Here is a 22,627-nt window from a genome sequence, read left to right as displayed (position 1 = left end):
GTTCTCTGGGACTGCATTTGGCCCTTTATGCTGTGAACTGCCCTGAGATCTACGGGTGAAGTGTGGTATACAAACAATAATAATAATAATAATAGTGGTAACTCGGGTTACACTCTTCAGGTTACAGACGCTTCAGGTTACAGACTCCGCTAACCCAGAAATAGTACCTCAGGTTAAGAACTTTGCTTCAGGATGAGAACAGAAATAGTGCTCCGGCGGCAGCAGGAGGCCCCATTAGCTAAAGTGGTGCTTCAGGTTAAGAACAGTTTCAGGTTAAGAACGGACCTCCAGAACGAATTAAGTACCGTATTTTTCGCTCTATTAAGACGCACCAGACCACAAGACGCACCTATTTTTTGGAGGAGGAAAACAAGAAAAAAATTATTCTGAATCTCAAAAGCCAGAACAGCAAGAGGGATTGCTGTGCAGTGAAAGCAGCAATCCCTCTTGCTGTTGTGGCTTCTGGGATAGCTGCGCAGCCTGCATTCACTCCATAAGATGCACACACATTTCCCCTTACTTTTTAGGAGGGAAAAAGTGAGTCTTATAGAGCAAAAAATACGGTACTTAACCCGAGGTACCACTGTATTACATTATTAGCTCAGTAACCCTTACCACCAACCCTGCAGGGTGAGTCAGTATTATCCGTGTACTGGAGATGGTGAAGGGAAGAGGCTGAGAGAGAACAGAGGCAGCAGCCCAAATCGTTCCCAATTATACTGTCCCACTCAGTTATGATAACCTTACTCCCAATTTACAGTTCTTTGCATCGGCTGCCAGCTGTTCCGCCCACACCCAAAACAAGTTGCGGCTTCTTACATCTAATTACCTATTCCTTCTTCTCCTCTCCTTTTCTCCTCTAATCTTTTTTAAATTCTCCAGCTTGGTCTCTCCGTTCTTCTGATAACTGTTCTACTTGTTAGTTTCTACTTCTCTTGCTCATTTGCCTCCCTTTTCCATCTTGCTTGTTTTTATCGTTTGGGATTTTCCTCTTTCCTCATCTCATGTCCTGGTGGCATACTCTCCTTTCCCCAAGACCTTTCTCAAAACCTACCTTTTTCCCTCCTAGAAGCAACCAGTATGTCTGGAAATCAGCAAGAAATCTCGTTTATGTTCATGACACTTTTGAATTTCCTGTTTCAACTTATTCCTTTCCCCCCTCTCTCCACTGTGCCTTGTTTTGTTAAGACTGTAAAGCTGTTGCCGTGGACTTGCCTTGAATTTGTACCAAACTTGGCACAATATTATATGTATAATATTACTGACCGCCGTCTGACAGCAAAATTCCTCAGGGAAATGGCAAGACACCAAATATACATTTCAAAAAGCAAGCCCCTGGCCTCTGCTCCCCATCTATAGAAAGTGAGTAGCAGAAAACCTATTCACAAGGGGCCCGAATACAGAAACTAGGGTGTGAAACACTCTGAACGTGACCCTGATATTCTGCTCTAGAGTCACAGTGGAGGCCCCTAAAATAGTATAACCCCAGAAATAGCTTATTGGATTTGACAGCAGGCACGCTGCACAGCCTGAACACTAAGAGAACAGCTTCAGAACTTGTATAACTCTTAGGTTCTCCTCTCAACTCACCTTAACTGAGAACGTGGGGACCTATTTACAGGGGAATCTTCCATAGAGAGCGATCTCCACCACAAGTGATTGCTACTAAAATCAGAGCCAAAAGGTATCCAAACTCCAAGGTTCAGGAAAGCACAACCCATCTTCAAAACATGAAACAGCCCTATGAGGAACAAACATTTGTGGTAGCTGTCGAACGCTGACTATCAGTGAGAGAAGAAAAACTAAAAATTGCCGCTGGTGGTGAAAGAATGGAGAAGACGAGAATGCTCTGCAGGTATCAGGGATTCCCTGCAACATAAAACTTTGGGGTTGGGGTGACCCACCCACCAAGTTCATTCATCATCATCTTTTCCATCCCGTCCAAACTTATATTCTTCCACTTATTCAAATGGCAAATTGAGACGAATGCGGCTGTTATCCAAATAATTCATATTGAGATATTGGTCATACTGTGCCGCTGTTTCCGGGAACTTCTCCTCAAGCTCGGAGCTGAAGATGGTTGTGAGCACACCTACCACCCTAAAGCTTGCTGCTTTAGGCAAAGTGAGGGGATTGGAAGAGGCTGATTCTTGGTCCCAGGGGGTGTACTGAAGGGTTGGCCGGGTTGGACCCTGCCAACGGTGCAGGCCCAGGGAGGGGGACGCAAAAATCTCCTGTCTCCACTCTGGCCATCCATGTGCTCCCCAGGTCGCTTTTCCAAGGAAAAAGGAAGGAAAGCGGGAAGGAAGGAGACAGACGGACCAACTGACGGAGGAGAGGAGGTGGAACAGAGCAGACCCGACCCCGATGGCCATGGAGGAAGTCATTGGCACAGCGCAAAAGGCAAATAAAAGTAAACTTTTGAGATTCTTGCCCATGGCTTCAAAGGTGCCAATACATCTCCTTGCCATGGATGCAAGGGAGCCTAGATACACCTCTGAATGGTCCAATCACTTTATGCAAAACTGAAGAGGGACAAGCCAATCAGGAGCACTGATCTCCTCTGCTAAGTCCAGGAGCGTTGGTGGGAAAGGTCGGCTCCCAGAACTAGCTCTTACTGAAATAGGAAACCAAAGTATCTTGGTGGCAGCTGCTCCAGTTCCTGGACTGCAAATAACATCAGCGTAAATAAAGCAGACACATAAACCAAATATGAACTTGAGGGGAAAGGTCTTTCTCTTTTTTTATATAAAAAAGTGAAAGAAAGCCATAAAGACAAGAAAGAACAACACACAGTACAAAAGAGTAATTATATTTTCAAAAAGAAAAGGAAAGGGGGTGAAAAAAAGAAACGCTTTACCAGTTATTTTGGAACTTCTTGCCTGTAAAAGGAAACTGGCTTAGAACGGAGAAGGACCAGAATCTTCTACAAACCAGCGGATTGGGTACAAACACTCGATAAGAATCATTTTTGCAACGCAGGACAAGAAACCTTTGACACAGTGTTCATGAACGATAAAATTTCTTTAAAAAACAGAACGAAAACAGAAAAGGATGTGAAGAAATCACAGGAGCTCAGAGGAAGTAAACTAAAACAGGGGGAGAGAGATACCAAAAGAACAAAAATTCCCACAATATCTAAACAGGTAACCATTGTTCTTGGACAGCCAATTCCAAGTCCAGAGCATCACCAACAGTTCCTGAAAGCCGGTCATGGCTGTCTCCGTCCTATCCAAGTCGTCCAGGGAGCGTATCCTCACCCCAGCCCCCTCGTCACTTTTTAAAAGTTGCCAGTTTGTGAGAGGGGCTCGCTTTTGCCATCCATGTACACAAGTGCTACCGAGAGAGACCGTCGTCGCCTCATGGCTGGAAGGCGGATGGAGGGATTTCACGGCGGCCGGGAGTCTCTCCCTCTCCCAAAAGTCCCGATACAAATCCCATGGATGCTCCCGTGAGTGGGCTTCATCTCATCAAGGCAGAATCATTCCCCACCCCACCCCCGCATACCCCGTTGTCATTTCCGGAACAAAAGAGAGCGTCCTCCTCGCTCTGATCATGCCCGACTTCTTGTTCTGTGCTGTCGGATGCGGAGGCCATAACGTCGTCCCTTTTCCTCTCGCCTTAAATTCCATTTAGCACTGTTGGGATCTGTTGTCTCAGGCCAGCACCCGGCCAACTCCTTAAGTTCTTGACTTGGCCAAGTCAAAAGGGAAACACACAGACATTGCAGCAACAGGGATATATTAGGTTGAACAGTCCCCTTTAACCCAAAGTCCACCCCTCCCCATTCGCCCCAAAGTTTATTTGCTGCTGATTTTTTGTTTCGTTTTAAAAGTCTGCACGCCTCAAAGCAGTCTCTTCCCCCACCCACCCACCCCCACAACAGAGTTAAAAGCTCCACAGGTTGCATCGTCTACCTGGTGGTCAAGGTTTGGAAAAGCAACTTGCTTCTGTTGCTACTTCCATGTTTTTTCTTTGTTTAAAAAGCCACACATACACACACAGGGTTGTGCGATGGGGTCCGGCCTTAGGATTGCTTCAGCCGCTTGCGTGGGGGTCCCAGAAAAGGGCACTGCGCAGAGGCCAACGAGCGATACGCCTCGGCCACCAAATGGGGGTGAGACACGACCATCGACTTCCATCCTGAAGTCTCCATGACGTCGGAAGCATGGCTGGAAACAAACAACAAAGGAGCCAAGGTTACCAGTTGACAATGACAGGCAAAACACACAGAAGGAAGGGGAAGTTCTCAAGCTATCAATACTTCCACTTTAGGGTTTCAGCAGCTGCTTTTATGTCTTGTATAAATGCCTTATCATCTGCTGTAGATACTCTGCGGTGCAATTTAAGCAAGATGACACTACCTTGGCCTGAAACATGGGTAGGCAAACTAAGGCCTGGGGCCCAATCGCCTTCTAAATCTGGCCCATGGACGGTCTGGGATTCATGTGAGTAGAATGTGTCCTTTTATTTAAAATGCATCTCTGGGTTATTTGTGGGGCATAGGAATGTGTTCATTCCCCCCCCCCAATATAGTCTGGCCCCCCCACAAGGTCTGAGGGACAATGGACTGGCCCCCTGCTGAAAAAGTTTGCTGACCCCTAGCCTGAAAGAATCGAGGCTGCTTCAGAGGCTATTTCCCCCCTCCCCCACTTGCACCCCAAATCAGAGGTGCTGGTTTTGCATTTAGCAACTCCCCATTCAGACGCAACGGGTGTGACATCTTTAAGAACTCAATCAGCTCTAAAAGAAACATCCAATTCATCCAAGAAAGAGAAAGAGAGAGGGTATTTTGCACTGGTTGTCCACTGCAGAACACACCTGTCTTCTCTTCTCTTACAGGATTTGCTTTCGAGGCTCCTTGTTTGTTTCTCTTGGGATGCTTAAGGGAGAAAGAATATGAATGGAGCTACCACTGTCCCCCTTGGCAGAAAACAGTGGGGCAGAGTGCCCTTTTGGAAAAGTGCCTTCCACATTCCTCGCAGAAGGAGTATGCAACAGCCACTACTTGATTCTCCAGCGCAAGGGCAAAAAGGGAAGAAATTATGTTTGATAAAAAAGAACCTGCAGATGCGCCAGCAAGAGAAACCAAAACAGAGGAAGTGTAATAATTTTTTGTTTTTGGTGCACCAATTTTAGCTGGTTATGAGAGTGCTTGAACACAAAGAGGTGCAATGGGGCTTTGTTCTCTAGGGTTCTTACTTGTCAATTTCCCCACATTCTGAGGGGAGGGGGAGAAAGGATAAAACCTGCTTACTAGTTGATGAAGTCAACCGCCTGAGTTTTTAACTGGTCAGCGCTGTGTAGATCAGCCAAGATGAGGATCTCCGCTGCATTTTCTACGGACAGGTTGCTGCACAGAGCATCCTCGCACATCACCTTCAAGCGCTCCAAAGCATACTTAAAAGAAAAAAAGAGTACAGAGAGGTACTGAAATGAGGTTGCCCTGAAAGAGGAAGACCCAAAAGAGGCTGCGTTGTGGTGGCAAAACTCCCTACAGGTGGGTTTTAGCACTGCTATTTTGAATGGCTTTTGTAGGTGTGGTGCCCCACTTCCTTTAAACCTATAAAGTTCTGTGCTAGCAGTCTTCTCCTTGTTGAAGCAAATGTTCCAAGTCTTGCGCAGTGCTTCTGTAACTATAGCATAGCACTGATACATGCAAAGTGTATTTACTGTATTTTTTTTTTCAATTATTCAGTAGTAATGTTTGGAAGCACAATATTCAAGAGGAAGAGAGATGCATATTCTGGGCAATTGTCAGCATATCTCACCAAAGTCTGAAGCCTTCTGGCTGGGGAGGGAAAAAATGAAGAGATGTCTTAAGTTCTTTTGCCAAAAACACACATAATGAGTGCCAAACCTAAGTGGAGAAGCAGAATTATGCAAAATTGTAGTAGGCAATCTGCATAACTTAATTCTGCTTGCAGAGCTTGGGAGGGCTGGCCAAAGAGAACATATTAAGCCCAAGCAGCTGGATGAAAGGTCAATGGAGTCTGGATCTTTAGGTACAACAACATCCTTTCCCATCCTCCTCAATAAACACTTCTGAAAGACAAAGCCTAACTCTCTAATCGCATCTTCACCCAAGAGCCCAATGGCAGGTCTCCAGGGTTTAGGATATGCACTGTGTTTTGTTTATAGTATAATTACGTATTTTCCCCAAGAGACTGGAGGAAGACAGAACAAGCTGTTCCCAAGCCTCTCGGGCAAATATTAAGAGGCTTCATGTGCTGCCATAAAAGGTTTTGCTTTCTGTTCTTATACAGACACCCTGGAAGGATTAGGGGGTGGGGAAGAGCTATATAAAAAGTCACAATTAAAGACCCCCCCAAACCTTACTGTCTGATCAATGGGCTGGACAACTGCTGTTGCTAGGCAAGGCTGAAAATTAACTTGCCACTAAACCATCCCCAGAGGCCAATATGGGCTTCTGCTGGGCAAGTGTGCAAGACTCATTTGGCATCTGCTGCTGCATGGTAGTATATTTTGATTTTGTGAAGGGGGCACAAATTTCTATACCCCCCAATTAAAACTGCGATAGTCCATCCTAAATTCCCCATGCTGCTTTTCTTCCCTGCATACATACGGCAGGGGCTTTTCACTGCTATTCTATTAACGACTTGAACCAAGTATTGGAAATTCCAATTCGGAGAAGCCCAGCTTCTTCACCTCTGCCCTTTTGCCCCAACCTGCCACACACAGGTAAGGAACAGCACAAAACCTCACAATTCAGTGGTGTAAGATGTGACCTCGAAGCATCAGCATAGCATCCTTAACTTGCAGGCACCCCCATACTCCTGGAGTTGTGAGAGGCTGGCTCTGAGGCTTTTTCCCTGAGGCAGTGAAGTCGCATTTCACAGACGGACATCACATCCCTTTTAATCTGGTCCAGGGGGTGATAGGGATTTATGTAAATGGCAGTGTACAAGAAGGGCACACACTGCTCTCAACAGAGCAGGGCACCCCTCTCTCTGCGCAATGAGGGGTGTACCTAAAGATTGCTGTCTCATCCTAGAAGCTTCTACAGCAGACTGTTCATCTTTCAGTGCATTCCTGCAAAGATCGGGAAGCAAGAGTTCGTCTCTACTGGCCCTGCTTCTCCTCTCGCAGGTGAACACCTTGAGGATGGGACAGACTACTAGGAGGAGATGGGTTAGCAATGCCTCGTGGCTGACCAGGCCCTGGGCCTCTTGACAGCAGTGGGATGTGGCCCGCCTCAAGTATACAGCCAACCACAGCTTACAAAATAGGCTGGGTGGACCAAGGAAATCTCTTTAACAGTGTCCAAAGACCCTGGAGTGAATCTGGTAAGACACCAACAGCATGTTCATGCCAGCAAGTCCCCCACAATTTCGTCTCCAGGAGACGAAAACTCCTTTGGTTTTTAAAAAACCACAAAACCAAAGGCCTAGGTATCAAGTCTAAACACAATGATGTTGAAGCCATGGTTTCTGTGCTGGTCCCCCTCTCCCTTTTTGTAAGAGGAAAAAAAAAGTCAACAGCCAGCCAGCCAAGCATCCTGTGTACCTTATCAGCAGCTGCAAGCAAATCGTCAGCCATTTTGTCGAGGTTAGGTGCCTTTCCCGTGTAAATGAAGCACATCATTTCTTTAAAAACTTCAGGTTCTACATCGTTGATTTCAACTCGATTCTGCACCGGAGAGGGGGGAATTAGGGTTACTCTTCTGACACTCAGGCAACAGACCCAACTGTTGGGTCTCCACCCCCAGATCTCTCTTTTTCCGGGGGGGGGGGGGGAATGGAACTATTTGGAGAGAACACGTAAATATTTGGGGAAGAAGATGCAGGAGGAACAGAAACATTCCAGTCTCCTTTGCCTCTTCCAACTACAGAAGAGAACATGGTGAGACTTTTCCTTAAAGCTTCGCTTTTCCACTGTCTCAGGCAGCAGCAAGAAGCCAGCATTTACTGTTACATAAATGCCATCACAACTTGTAATGGCAGCACAGGAGTATTAACTCCTCCTACGGTGCTTTCCAAATTTCTTTTCTGGCCTGTCTTGAAGGTTCCTGGTGGCTTACAATATGCCCATCTCTCAAAGCTTAATTTCACAACAAGGCTGCAAGGGAGGAATGGTGGGGACAGTGTATCTTGGAACGAAAGGCATCAGGTAGGAAGCTTCTCAACTGAACAAGCCTTGGACTTGCACCCAGGGCTCGAGCTCTGGCTCCCTGAAATATAAAAAACTGGAAGGCAAATGTCCACCCTACAGTGAATTCTTTTCACTGTAGGGTAAATGCCAAAATACATATTAGGGCAATACCTTTATTAGGTCCAGCAAAATGCCGCAAGATTGATGAAGGTTTCTGGAGAACTCGCAAGCTTGCACGTTATATTGTGTGATATTTTGGTTGGCCTAATAAAGGTATTCCCCCGACATGGTTTTTGTTTCCATTGGCAGCGCTTGTTCCCCAGTCATTCCTCCGGTCAAGACCTATCTAGCTAAAATACAGTTCACAGTGTCAGCTCTCTAGCATTCCTTCCCATAGCAAGAGGCCTTGCCAACCTGGACACATGACAGCAATGTATTTTATTTCTGCTTTGAGCCTCTGTGCTGAGCAAGACCTTTGCAAGTGGAGGTCAAAAGTCTGCAGTATTTGTCAGCTACTTGCTGGGGGAACCAAGAGTTGTTCCGGCTCCTGAATTATCTCTCCCAGTCTGCAGATCAGCAAATGGCTCTTCCTCACGACCAGAAAGCCGCTCTGCCCACTTACCTTTTTACTCTCTTCCATTTCATGTTCAAACATAGCGCTGAAAACCGGAGAACGTGCTGCGGCCAGAGGGGTGGGGTGGGGAACACAAGAGAGAGAGAGAGATTGGGGAGGAGGGAAAAGAACACCACAAAATGCAATTAAAACTATGTGAAGAGATAACCTTCCTCTCCAGAGAGGAACTGACACATGCAATCAGTACCTGCAAATAAAGGTACCAATATAACAGGGCGTAAAAAATAAATAAAACGATCATGAGAGAAATGTTATCAAATGTCTTCCTAAGGGCATATGCACACTAGAGAAAGGAGACCAGCTTAAAACTAGCTTTTCCATCAGCCCAGCCCACCCCCCCACCCAAGAGCAGCTCTGAAAATTGCAGTTTTGTGAAGGTGCAGACCACTCACAGACATTCTCGGCTCCATTCCCTCCCACTACAGTTCAGAGGGTTTTCCTCCAGGGAGCCGTGGTGGTTAAACCGGCTTGGAGCAGAATATATACGGGGCCGTGTGCACCCTCTGCTTAATAAGAGAGACAAAAAACGTTCTGCTCCCAGGCAGACATCTTTCTGCTCCGAGAAAAGCTAGGTTCTGCAACACGCATGAATTATGCAAGTTGAACAAATTTTACAAGCTTGTCACAATTCATTCCAGTTTTGCTAGCCGCACGAAAGTGAAAAATCTATGCAGGGGCCTAGCTGAGGGGGGAACACAGGAGAGCAGACTCCTAAACTACTAGGAAATCGCATTGAGTAATCCGTCTGGGATTCCAGCAGGAATTGCCACACACTTTCAAGTACAGTCATACCTTAGTTGTCGAACACCTTGGAACTTGTATGTTTTGGCTCCCGAACAATGAAAAACCAGAAGTGAGCGTTCCGGTTTTCAAACAATTTTTGGAAGCCGAACATCCGGCGTGGCTTCAACGGCTTCTGATTGGCAGCAGGATGCCGCGCTTTGGTCTTCGAACAGTTCTGGGAGCCGAACGGACTCCCAGAATGCATTCTGTTTGAGAACCAAGGTAAGACTGTATATCTCTGCAGTCGTAAGACACAGAAACTTGCCTTTCTAAAGGGAAAAAAGAAAGCTGAATGGTGTTTCCTGGGCTCCCACGGAACTGCATTATATACAGCAGGCATGTCCAACAACTTTGGCTTCCCCCAAAAAAGTTCAACAACTTTGGTCAATCTAATCTAATGCGTAGATCACTGCCAGTTTTTTTTATAGTGGGAGTAGATCACAGTCCTCTTGGGAGTTGGACATGCCTGATATAAGTCCTAGAAGACCTCTGGCAAAGCGGTTTTTACAATTTGCACCTTCCCCGCCCTCCCAATAGCATTAAATGGGTTTTTAAAGCTGAGGTTTCGATATGATACATTCCCATTGCCCCTCATTCCCCGGTCAAAACAATTGTTCCCATCTTATAGGACCCGCTATTTGGAGCCCCTTTCTGGAAAAGAAGGGAAGCAACCTCCAAAACACTCATCAAGGCAGTCGGCTTGTCCCTGATCAGTCCATCCGCCATCCTGCTAAGCCTCGCGCCCATGTCGATACCGACCTGCTAATATGGCTTTGTGAGCCTGGAACTCCTGGCCTGCCACACACAGGCAGCAGTCTGTGAAGCGAGAGTTTTCCCAGAGGCCTCCCAACTCATCAGCCAAGCGGCATTCAGGTACCTTCACCATGTTCATGGAGTTCTGGCCGGAGATATTGACAGAGTCCTGTACTACACTCACCTGCAAGGAAGTACAGGGGGTTAACAAAAGCAGCAGCAGCAGCAACACAGTGAACTTTAAAAAAAAAGTGGGGAGGAGCACAGAGGGTCAGTGGGGTAGGGTGGAGGGAAACAAAACCCCACAGATGCTCTTGGTTAGGGGTGTTTAAGACAAAAACAGCAATGCACTGAAAATAAACTCTGCTCCCACCCACATACCGGCACGGCTGCCTAAGGATTCCCACAGATTTTGATGGAATCAGAAGTTCATCTAAGTTCTCTCCTTTGGGATACAAGGCAGGGCCATCCATTTCTACAGATTGGTCCAAGGCACTATGTGCCGCAAGCAAGGAGCAGAGATGTCAAAGAAAACAAATCTGCCGAGCTCCACATGGCTCCAGAAGACAAAGCTATCAGGCCACAAGCGACACAAACCTCTCTACAGATGAATACCAATGAACACTTACTATATGGCAACCTACAATGGGGTACAGACCAACACCAGGGAGCCCAGTCTTCTGTACGCTCTTCCTGAACCTCCTTGTTCCTCCTGATTTCATGTCAGGTATATGGAGGTGTAGTAAAATAAACGTCACCGCTTGGCAGAGTGTCACAGGCCAGCTTCCCAAGCAATTACAGACATTCTGCAGCAGATTACCACTGTATGAAGTCATTTCGATTCAGCCAGAGTCACTAGCCAGATTCCTTCCTGACCGCACCTGCATCTGTTTTATCAGTCCCTAACCTTGAGCACAACCCAAGCTCCAGGTCTTTCAAAAATGAAGGCTCAAGTTAACTAGTTCAGAGGTTCACAAACTTCCTCACCTGGAGTTATAAGCTATTTCGGAGGTGATTTAAAAAATTAAAATTAAAATTAAGTGATATAAGAATATCCCTGGAGCATGGAGGTACCATATGACTATCATGACTGGTTGCCTCTGATGTGACTTATCCTCCAGGAATGAGCATATTGCCCATTTTAAAAGACTTCCAAGCACATGGCCATTAGGGGAAAGAAGGGGAAACTGATGTTGTTGACAGGCTCCCAACTCTCATCAGTTGCAGTTGGCGTGGCCAACAGCCAGAAATAGTAGTAGCTTCCCCATCCCTGCCTTACAGGGCCTTGAGGGCATGCTGAAAATTTTCACAGCCCAAAACTCCAGCACCAATTGGAGGTTTGTTATCATCCCTGTTGGATGACAATACCCACATTTAAAATGTGTGCCCCACTCTGACGCTGCTTTCCAATGGGAGACAGGCAGCAAAATTTCAAATAAAATAAAAAAAACTACAATTTGCAAGCCTGCTCTGAATCCCCACCTCTGAAACTACTGCTTTTGAAATGTTAAAGGTAAAGGTAAAGGGACCCCTGACCATTTAGGTCCAGTCGTGACCGACTGGGGTTGCGGCGCTCATCTCGCTTTATTGGCCGAGGGAGCCGGCGTACGGCTTCCAGGTCATGTGGCCAGCATGACTAAGCCGCTTCTGGCGAACCAGAGCAGTGCAAGGAAACGCCGTTTACCTTCCCGTCAGAGCGGTACCTATTTATCTACTTGCACTTTGACGTGCTTTCGAACTGCTAGGTTGGCAGGAGCAGGGACCGAGCAACGGGAGCTCACCCCGTTGCGGGGATTCGAACAGCCGACCTTCTGATCGGCAAGTCCTAGGCTCTGTGGTTTAACCCACAGCGCCACCCACGTCCCAAAGGAAATGTTGAATGTTTGAAATGTTACTTATCCTTATAAACAATGCCAAAGTGAACTGTTCAAGAATCAGTGATTTCAATGGAAGTTACGCATGCGCTTTAAAATCTCACCCATCACAATTAGCAGGACTTAAATGTTGTGAGATGTTGGGTGGATTGTGTCTGGTACCTCTGAAGTCATTAAAATTAAAACAAACCCTGTTTTTTTACTGAACAAAAACCGAGATCCTGAGAATGTTGCTCTGAATCCTGCAGTGCAAACATGGAAAACGAAGAATCGGGTGCCTGCCTCTTTGAGAAAGCAGCCACTTCAAACTGGAAACGGATGCTGCAAGGATCTCAATGTAAGCTAACTGGCAGCTCCACAGGTACTAGCCAGCAAAACAGGGGCTGTGCAAGAGCAGGTGTACCAGTATCTCATGTGATCAGGCCAAACTTGCAGCCTATGTTGCTGCAGGTTGACAGACGGAAGACCCGGCAGAACTAAAGCGATTTTTTATTTTTTTAAGACAGACAAACCCTCTTCCTCAGCAGTATTCCAAGTTTTAAATAAAAACCCTGGTAACAGTCTCCCAGCTCACCAAATGTTATCAAATCCTTAGAGAGCCTCAGCAGAGGGGAAAACACAAACACACACACACACACACACACACACACACACACAAAAATGGCATTCCTGCCAAACAGAAACACAGCTGTAAGCACCTGTGGCAAGAAACGGGGGGAAATTCGCTGAGCATATGGCACTAAATGGCAGGAAAACCTCCTGGCATCAGCAAAAACTAGCACAAGTTTTCATTTCTATGCATAACTTCTGGCTTGCCAGATCCAAAAGCTTTTTTCTCTGACAAAAGCCTGATACTTTCCAAGAATGAATCCCATGCTGTGCGGGGAACAGGCCTTGTCTACTGACGAAGAAGCCCCACACACAGCGATGCAAAGGCCTGGAAGAAACATGATTTTCTCTACTGTGCTCTACCAGGACCCTCCCCCCCCCACCCCCAATCTATCCTACAGAAAAACTGAAAATGTTGGAGATCACTGACAATACTCCATCAAAAGTTGCTTTCTCTTTTGGCACGAGTCAAATGCTTTTTAAGGCAAGATTTTTTACTCACTCAAAATGTGAAACATGAAGGTTCTGAGGTTAAGGCTACCTAAAGAACATGGCAAAAGTGTACGTATGTGACACTCAAACCCAAGATGCATTTCGACTCCTAGAGGTGCTGCCCTCTTCATCAGAGGACCATTTGGGGCCTCTGTTTTCTTGTACAGTGGTACCTTGGTTGTCAAACTTAATCTGTTCCGGGAGTCCGTTCGAAAACCAAGGTGCGGCTTCTGATTGGCTGCAGGAGCTTTCTGCACTCAATCGGAAGCCGCGTCAGACGTTCGGCTTCCAAAAAATGTTTGCAAGCTGGAACACTTACTTTTGCACTGTTCGGGAGCCAAGCCGTTCGGCAAACAAGGTACCATTGTAAATTGCTACTTCCTTTCTTCTGGGAAATTTTGATCTAGTGTGGAGATACTAGAAACTAATACCCTGGCATCTACTGCCCTTTGGGCATCTACAAAACCAACACTGCAATCCAGGAGCCAAGGTTCACTGAATGGGGTTTACTTACGAGAAAACATGTTTTAGATTTCACTTTAACGCACTGATAGTTTTTGAGGCTGCAATCCTATGCATGCTTACGGGGGAGTAAGCTCCACTAAACAAGAGTGGGTCTTCTGAATAAAGTTGTACAAAACTGTTTTATAAATTTCATAAAGGCAAAAAAAGGTAGTATTCCCCCTCCCCCCGGATTTATGGAACTATACATTTCTAGTCACACATCTGCTTCCTCATCCTCCCCCTCCACAGGTTAATCCACATAATTCACATGACAGCATGCCACAAGCGAGAAAAGGTGCTTGCAGAGAAATAGCTCCAGACAACTCAAGCAAGCGAGCCAAGCCACACCTTACGGAGGGGGTTACAAAAGGCCCCTCTCCCAAACAAAACACTCAGGGTCACCATTTGACTCCAACTACTGTGCTCAGTTCAGAAGGAGTGATGGACAAAGGGATTGGACATGCGATGGGAGCTGAGAAACGTCTTTGCAGCCCTTCTGCGGTTTTCTTCCAAATGAAAGAAAAGGTTTCACGTCGTTTTCCCCTCCTTACCTCACAGAAGAGAGTGAGCTTGTCATCTGGGAGGAGTCCGTTGGCCTCATCCAAGAGAAAATCTCTTCTAATAAACTTCTTGAATCCCCAGTCTTTGCCTTGCACAAACCGGTAGGCTCGCTGACTCTCTGGAAATATATAAACAAGTGGGGGCTCTTTTTTGAAAAAGGAAAGCCAAGAGACACACAAGCAGGGCTCTCATTCGCTCTCGCTGCCTGTGTTTAAACGGCAACTGAAGCGCAAGGAACCGGCCACCAACTCTGCGTACCCATTGCTTTCGTTTCTTCTCCTTTTGCGTTCAGGATGGAGAACTTGAATTTGGCTCGGACTTCGCTCTTTGGACAGCTGACCAGTAGCAGGTAGAGCGAAAGGTAATCTTTACTCTCTTCGTCCAAGCCCTTTGGATTCACGCGCAAACACCTGCAGAAGCAGAAAGATAATCTTCATCTTCTCGATATGGTCTTAAACCTGCTGGCAGAAACAAGTTTCCACACACAGATCTGCTTGCACTGGGTGCACAAAAGCAAATGCAATGTAGGGGACAAGGGAGGCACAACCTCTGATAAGGCGATGCTTGCGGTTACTCCACAGAGATCCCAAAAGAGGAAAAGAGTTGTTTGGACTTTTTTTCTCTCCCTTGCATGGGATTCGTGCTCCCACATCCTTGGCTTTCTTCTGGAGGAGCAAGGACAACCAGAACTAGATATTAAATAGGATGGAGATGCACCCAAGTGCTCTTCCTTTGGATTCCTCACTAGGTTGGATTTATCTTGTACGGGTCCCAGTTTAAACTGGCCAGTGCCCATGGATTACAAGTATGGCTTGGCTCACTTGCTTGAGCCATCTGGAGATATTGATCTTGTGGTGTGCCTGTGGCTTAGATGGCATGGTCATGCCTTGCTGCAATCTGTTAGACAACACATTTTGGCCCCTTGCAGATTTCTTAGCTACATTTTCATTTTTAAAAAAATAATTTTTAAAAATATTTTTTCATTATTACAGTTTCCAGAACCACATTTACATTGAAATCAACATTTCCCTCATTCATATCTTACCAATAACATCTTATACATATATATAATAATTATACATTCTAGATAATAACTTTTGATTATTTTCTAATAAAACTCTTTCAAATTGCGAGCTTTGGTCTGAAAATCTGTTTTTCTTATCCATTTTGAATCACTCATTTAATTGATAATATTGTAACCAGTCTGTTACCTGGCTACTATACTTATTTCCTCCATAGTCTTGAGTCTAGGTTCCCTTTCTAAAAAATCCAATAAGTCTCTTTATGTCGTCTTGTCTATCCATATTCATTCTCTTCTAAACAATTGCTGCTATTGGTGATAACCACAAAGGTGTCTTCCTTTCCAGCAAGTTCTCATACTTCTCCCAAACTCTATATACCTTCTTTCTAACCACATGGTTTGAAAAACATTTATGTATTTTAGCTTTCCCATACCATAGACATGTATGCCAGCCGAATTTGAGATCATGACCTTCCAAATGCAATTGGTGGGTGTTTTTCAATACAATCCATTCCTTTAGCCAACAAAGACACGCTGCCTCATAATATAATTGTAAATCTGGCAGAGTGAAGCCTCCTCTTTCTTTACTACCTATCAAAATTTTATGCTTAATTCTTGGTTTCTTCCCCTGCCAGAAAAATCTAGTGATATCTTTTTGCTGTTCTTTGAAGCAGTGTAAATTGTTGACCACAGGGAGGGACTGAAATAAAAACGTTATAGGTAATATAAGCATTCATTGTAATGGCTAATATTCTACCCACTAGGGAAAGTTTCATTCTCCCCCATATTTCCAACTCTTTTTTAATCTCCTTCCACACCTTTACGTAATAATCTTAAAATAAGTTGAGATTCCTCACAGCCAGCCATATCCCTAAGTACTTCACCTTTATACATATTCTTAATCCACTCACCATTTCCAGTTCTTTTTTTGAATGGTCACCCATGTTTTTACTAATATCTTAGTTTTTTCTGCATTTATTTTAAGGCCCGCCACCTTCCCAAACTTTCTTATATCCTCTAATGCCTTAGGAACCCTTTCAAGTGGCTGTTCTACTGTTACATCATCAGCAAAAGCCTTTAGTTTATAGGATTGTTGTCCCACCGAAATTTCTTTCACTTCCCCGTTCTTTCTTATACCCTGTAACATTACTTCCAGCATCAATATAAACAACAGCGGGGATAATGGGCAGCCTTGTCTAGTGCCTTTCATTATTTTACAGTTATCGGAGAGATTATTATTTACAATTATTTTCGCGGATTGCTCCATAAAGGTAAAGGTAAAGGGACCCCTGACCATTAGGTCCACTCGTGACCAACTCTGGGGTTGGAGTGCTAATCTCGCTTTATTGGCCGAGGGAGCCGGCGTACAGCTTCCGGGTCATGTGGCCAGCATGACTACGCCACTTCTCGTGAACCAGAGCAGCGCACGGGAACGCCATTTACCTTCCCGCCGGAGCGGTACCTATTTATCTACTTGCACTTTGATGTGCTTTCGAACTGCTAGGTTGGCAGGAGCAGGGACCGAGCAACGGGAGCTCACCCAGTCACGGGATTCGTACTGCTGACCTTCTGATTGGCAAGTCCTAGGCTCTGTGTCCCGTGGATTGCTCCATATAGTTTGCTAATTCCTGTTAAGAAGGTATTACCCACTTGCATCTTTTCTAACACCTTGGTCTTAGCTGCATTTTCAATATGGATGGATGGTATTAAGAGTCACAAGTAAACCACAGGGATATTGATATGAAGCATGTTTGTATATCGTTTCTCCTTTCCCCTGAAGGTCAGGGCAGTTCATTGCCTCAGTCATTCTGAAGACAACCCCACGAGTCAAGTCATTATTGTGCCATTTTACAGAAGGCAGGATTGAGGCTAAGCATTAGCAACCTCCCCAAGGCCTCCCAGTGAGTGTGCAGCTAAGTAGGGGTTTTGAACCCAATTCTAAGCACCACAAGCTACCAAATGCCGTGTTCGTTGCTGGTCCCCATTGTGCACTGTATAATGATCCTTACCACTTCAATTTATCATTCGCTCCTGATGAAAATGTTGAACTTTTGATGACCTCTCCCATTTCCTCCCGGCAAAAGCTGAAGTTGTTGATGGTCCACATGTAGGAAAATTTGACCACTTTGATCTTAAGGGGGAAAAGAACAGCAGAAAGACAGTTACAAATAGCAAGATGATGGAAAGACAACAGACCTTATTTCCAATGATGATACATTAGACCAGCCTTTCTCAACCTGTGGGTCCCCAGATGTTGAACTACAACTCCCATCAGCCCTAGCTAGCAAGGCCAGAGCTCAGTGATAATGGGAGTTGTAGTCTAACAACATCTGGGGACCCACAGGTTGAGAAAGGCTGCATTAGACCATTAGATGGCTCAAACAGACCTTAGCAGGGTATCCAGAACATGGAAAGCAGGGCAGCCATTCCTGGGAAACTTGACACTAACATCACATGGGTCACGGGATTCCCTGCTTTTACACATCAGGTTCATCACTGTTAAAAGTGGGCAGAACTCAAGCTTCAAGTTTTAGAAGGCATCACACGCTGCCCAAAACATTGGCTCGGGACCGGACAATTTGAACAAGGCACCAAATATGCCAGCCAGTATTGCTTTTCCCTAAGATATTCCTTGCCCCTCCGTGGGGCAAACGAAAGGATGCTAAAATGCGGACTTACTTGAGTGTAACACCAGCTCTCAGCAACAGGCCCACTTGACATCTCTGCCGGAGGAGGAGGACTCGGTACCCTTGACATCGCCAGTTTGGAGGTCAGACAGGATTCCACAGGTTAGTTAAAGAAATCTGTGTGTACAAACTTCACCCTGATTAAAGAGGAAGAGGGATATAAAGGTTAGTTAAAACTTCCCAGCAATTGTTAAGTTACCTCAGAATAGCATGGGTTCTGGCTAGTTTTCCAGTGCTTTGTTTTTAAAAATTTGTCTTATTACGGGAAAAGGTTAGGCACTGCAGATTTCCCTACCTCTGTTACCTTACTATACTGTCTCTACACCAAGTTGAATTTGCGGGAGGAAGATAATGCTTCGCAATGTTTACTACTTACCTTAATGCCCCACTGTGGGCCACTAGTTTCTCAGCTACACTAGTCAAATAAGGGTGTTTTAAATGCATTATAAACATGCAACACCAGATTGTGCTACTGAGCACGAAACATTTCTATGTAATTTTACATAGGGTTTCCCCACCCTCCCTTTTGCTATAACGGTTTATTTTATGACTTATTTATAGCGGGGTTTTTCCTGTGCGTAGATCAGGACTCCTCTTTTACGTATGAGAAACTGAGGAATAAGGAATGACAAAAGCAGAGATGGGATCTGAATCAAAGCATAGCTTTTAGCTAGTTGAACAAAGTGGCTGTCAAATCATGCACCACGGATGGGTTTGCAACTTCAAGAGAACAACCGAGAAAAACAAGAATCGTGAGCCTATTGAAAAATATGGACCTTGTTTTCGATCCACAGGAATAAAAGGGAACAAGGTAAGAGTCATGGGACAGGTACAAGGTCTTGCACCACTCTACGTACAGAGACAACTATAATTGTTTTATCCCACGCTCTACCTGTGCTTTTTCAAACACAAGCTGACATTTAGCAGTGTTTGAACAAAAGGAACCTGGGGCCAAACCACCATCACAAATAATTCAAAGATTTTCAGCAGCAGCCCTGTGAAGTCTTGGCTTGCATCCAAACAATACAGCCCTGGAGACATGAGATGCATTCTTATTCTTGCACACAATTTACCCCTAAACCTAAAAGTAAGGTATATCACAAGGCTCCCCTCCAAAGTCAACTACTGCACCTTTCGTAGCACTTGTACACTAAAACAATATGAACCCACTTCAGACTCACTCTAGCTAGCTAACTCAGGTGCTTCGCTAGCTCGAAACTTTGCATCATTAAAATTCAAAATAAAGAGCACTGTTAAGGTACGCTGTACATTACTTTAGAGAGATGGCAGTCCTTGCCCCAAGGAGCTTACAATTGGAATTTTACCAGTATGTGGGGCACTAGATTATGAGGACTGAAGAGACTGGCAAGGACAACAAAAGCTGCTGCGTGCTATGAACCAAGTTGAGAGGTATGTTCAATTAAAAATAAAGTAAAATTAGCGAACTCTTGCAAATGAGAGGCTGGCTGCTCACTATTCAATGTCTTTGGAAAACCATTATTCACACAGGCCTTTCTTTGCCAGTCAGCTTTTACTTATGTTTTTGACCTCTAGATTAGATTAGTGAAATGCATTATATGTGGGGCTGCCTCTGAAGACAGTTCAGAAACTTCAGCTAGTGCAGAATCCAGCAGCCAGGTGGCCCACTGGGGCAAGATGGTTGGAGCATATTACATCAATCCTGGTTTGACTGCACTGGCTGCCAATTAGTTTCTGTGCCCAATTGAAAGCGCTGGTCACAGCCTATGAAGCCTTAAACGGCCCAGGACTGCAATACTTCGAGGACTGCCTCTTTCCATATTAACTGACCTGGACCCTGCAATCATAATATGAAACCCTTCCACATGTGCCTCTTCCACTAGAGATCCGGAGGGTGACAACATGAGGCTGGGCCTTTTCTGTAGTGGCTCCCTGTTTGTAGAATGCTCTCCCTGGAGCGGTTTGGCTGGCGCCTTCATTATACTCCTTCAGGCATCAGGCAAAATCGATCCTCTTCAACCAGGCCTTTGACTGATTGACATCTGATGCCCTTTTAAATGTGGCGTGGAAAGGGGAGGGATTATTGGCTTGTTTTTGTTCTTATTTTTATTATGTATTTTGTGTTTGTCTGCATTGTAATTTTATGTTGTGAACTTGCCTGAGATCTACAGATGAAGGGTGGTATGTATGTATGTATGTATAAATGTTGTTGGTTATGTTTTTAGGCTGTGCACCGCCTTGAGATATTGCGTATGAAAGTGTCTAAGCATAAAAACTGTTAAAAAAATTAAAATATGTGTCTCACTTATGTTGGGAAGATTATACTGTGGTACCTCAGTTTTTGAACGTCTCGGAAGTCAAACGTTTTGATTTTCAAACGCTGTTTGGAAGTCAAATGTGCCACACAGCTTCCGTATTGAGTTTTCCGGAAGTACAGTATATGCTTCATTTTTCGAATGTTTCGGAAGTCTTCCGGAATGGATTACGTTTGAAGACCGAGGTACCACTGTACCTTAGATTTGCTCCTCAAAGCCTTGCTCACATGCTTTGGTGGAGTAGCTCAGATAAAGAATTGCAGATCCTTTTCTTTGTGCACTGTGGCTTGCTGGTTCCCTCTACAACCAGCACCATCCTTTTCTCAGACTTGCAGAACTATGAGCTACCTGCCCATCCAAAGCAATCTGGGTCCTCTGGGAGCAGCACAAGGCTCTCTCTTCCCATCCCTCGTGGCTCCCTAACACACTTGACTGCTAACAGCTGGCAAAATGTGTGTATCCACCAGCCCGACAAAATCTAAAATTAAAAGAAGAAAAAACACACCAAAACAATCAAAACTGCCACAAACAGCAGAGGTGCGAGAGATAAGCTAAAGAAAAAAACAGATGTTCTCATAGAATTTGCAGTGGGGGGAAAGGGGAGAAATGAACAGAACTGCTGTTTTTTGTTCCCGTTCCAAAAACAACAAACCTCTCTCATATATATATTTTTAAAATTGGCACATTAGTTCCAAGCTCTGATACAATTTTCAGGTGCTTTCTACCTTCCAGGGTGCCCAAGATATAAACACATTCTTTCTCTATTCTAAGTAGAAAAACTGACACAAACTCCTTAAATAACAGATGTACAACCATCAGCGATCCAAGACAATTGCCTTCCTGTACACTCCAGAAGGCTGGTAATGAGATGAATGCTACCTCTACAAAAATCTTCATGCTAAGTAAGGAATAAGCCTGTTTTCCTACTGCAACAACAGTGTTTTGATATAGCACCCTAGTTGGGGTGTATCAGGCCTCATGCACACAACACCTGGACAAATCTGTTCACACCATCCCGCAAAGGGTCAAACCTGCACATCAGAGTGTCATTTTCCCTTTTGCTGGGAGCTACCACTGGCAGGTCTTTAATCCAAGCACTTTTCCCACCGCCATGTACTTCTCAATAGCCATGCCAACAAGCCAAAGCACTACTGAAGCCCAGCTTTTATTCACTTATGTCAGCAGCATTTGCTTTAGCTGCCGTCACATATGCTGCAGTGTTTAGGCAGTGCTGCACAGTGGTCGGAGTGCTGAACAAGGTTTCGGGTGAGCCGAGTTCAAATCCACTCTCAAGTATAATTCATGAGGCTCACTGGGTGCCCTCAAACCTCCGCCACTTCCCCTTCCATCTAAAAGCATGGATGGGAGATGAAAGGGGGGGGGGGCGGAGAAGTACAACTCTGAGCAACCTGATGGAAGAATCACAGAATCATAGAGCATTGGAAGGGGCGACGAGGGTCATCTAGTCCAACCCCCTGCAATGCAGGAAACTTTCACCCATCGTGGGGCTCAAACCCACGGCCCTAAGATTAAGAGCGGGCATAGGCAAATTCAGCCCTCCAGGTGTTTTGGGACTACAACTCCCATCATCCCTGACCACTGGTCATGATAGCTAGGGATGATGGGAGTTGTAGTCCCAAAACATCTGGAGGGCCGAGTTTGCCTATGCCTGTTTAAGATTCTCATGCTATACCAACGGAGCTATCCTGGCTGACAGGGTGGGACAAAAATGCAATAATGCCACAGCTGGGCACTCTCTACACACAGAAATCAGGCAACTTGAACTAGGGATGAAAGATTAAAAATTCAGGTAGGTAGCTGTGTTGGTCTGACACAGTCGAAATAAATAAAATCAAAATAAAAAACTGTCCAGTAGCACCTTAGAGACCAACTAAGTTTGTTCTGGGTATAAGCTTTCGTGTGAATGGTATTTTTATATATATATAAAAATATTTATTAAAAACCACTGCTAAGAAATGACTGTGGTGGGTCAAAGGGAAGTTTCACTTTGCCTCTGGAGCCGGTGTGGGAAACATGTGGCCTTCCAGATGCTGCAACTCCCATTATCCCATAAACTACAACTCCCATTATCCCTCAACGCTGGCCATGCTCACTGGGGTTGATGGGAGTTGTAGTTCAGTAACACGTGGAGCACCAACGGTTCCCCCATATGTCTTAGAAGACGTGGAGCAATGGTTATTCCAGAATCTGGTGAGCAGAGGCCACGAGGTTTCCATTTTTTAGTGATCAACACCTAAAAGCTATTCATAGACCTACCTGCCAAGTATCTGCCTAATAACTTT

The 22,627-nt window shown here is 45.1% G+C and overlaps 1 protein-coding gene across 6 annotated transcripts in view; it reads right to left on the bottom strand.

Annotated features, from left to right (window-relative positions):
• Positions 1 to 2,791: 2,791 nt before the first annotated feature.
• Positions 2,792 to 22,627, bottom strand: part of SPOP (speckle type BTB/POZ protein) — a 49,870-nt gene continuing 30,034 nt past the window's right edge. For all 6 annotated transcript variants that reach the window (XM_083408424.1, XM_083408428.1, XM_083408426.1 and 3 more), the window contains 9 exons: positions 18,023 to 18,167; positions 17,353 to 17,474; positions 14,581 to 14,732; positions 14,313 to 14,440; positions 10,289 to 10,466; positions 8,735 to 8,790; positions 7,528 to 7,650; positions 5,258 to 5,400; positions 2,792 to 4,172 (listed from right to left, as the gene is read on the bottom strand). In XM_083408424.1, coding sequence (XP_083264550.1) covers positions 4,028 to 4,172; positions 5,258 to 5,400; positions 7,528 to 7,650; positions 8,735 to 8,790; positions 10,289 to 10,466; positions 14,313 to 14,440; positions 14,581 to 14,732; positions 17,353 to 17,474; positions 18,023 to 18,100 — 1,125 coding nt within the window. In that variant the 5' untranslated portion in view covers positions 18,101 to 18,167 and the 3' untranslated portion in view covers positions 2,792 to 4,027. The remainder of the gene's footprint in view (positions 4,173 to 5,257; positions 5,401 to 7,527; positions 7,651 to 8,734; positions 8,791 to 10,288; positions 10,467 to 14,312; positions 14,441 to 14,580; positions 14,733 to 17,352; positions 17,475 to 18,022; positions 18,168 to 22,627) is intronic.

Source organism: Podarcis tiliguerta, assembly GCF_965153285.1.
Source record: "Podarcis tiliguerta genome assembly, chromosome: 13".
NCBI classification, from domain to species: domain Eukaryota; kingdom Metazoa; phylum Chordata; class Lepidosauria; order Squamata; family Lacertidae; genus Podarcis; species Podarcis tiliguerta.
The sequence above is the reverse complement of the archived record's forward strand: the minus strand, read 5'-3'. Positions and strand labels throughout refer to the sequence as shown.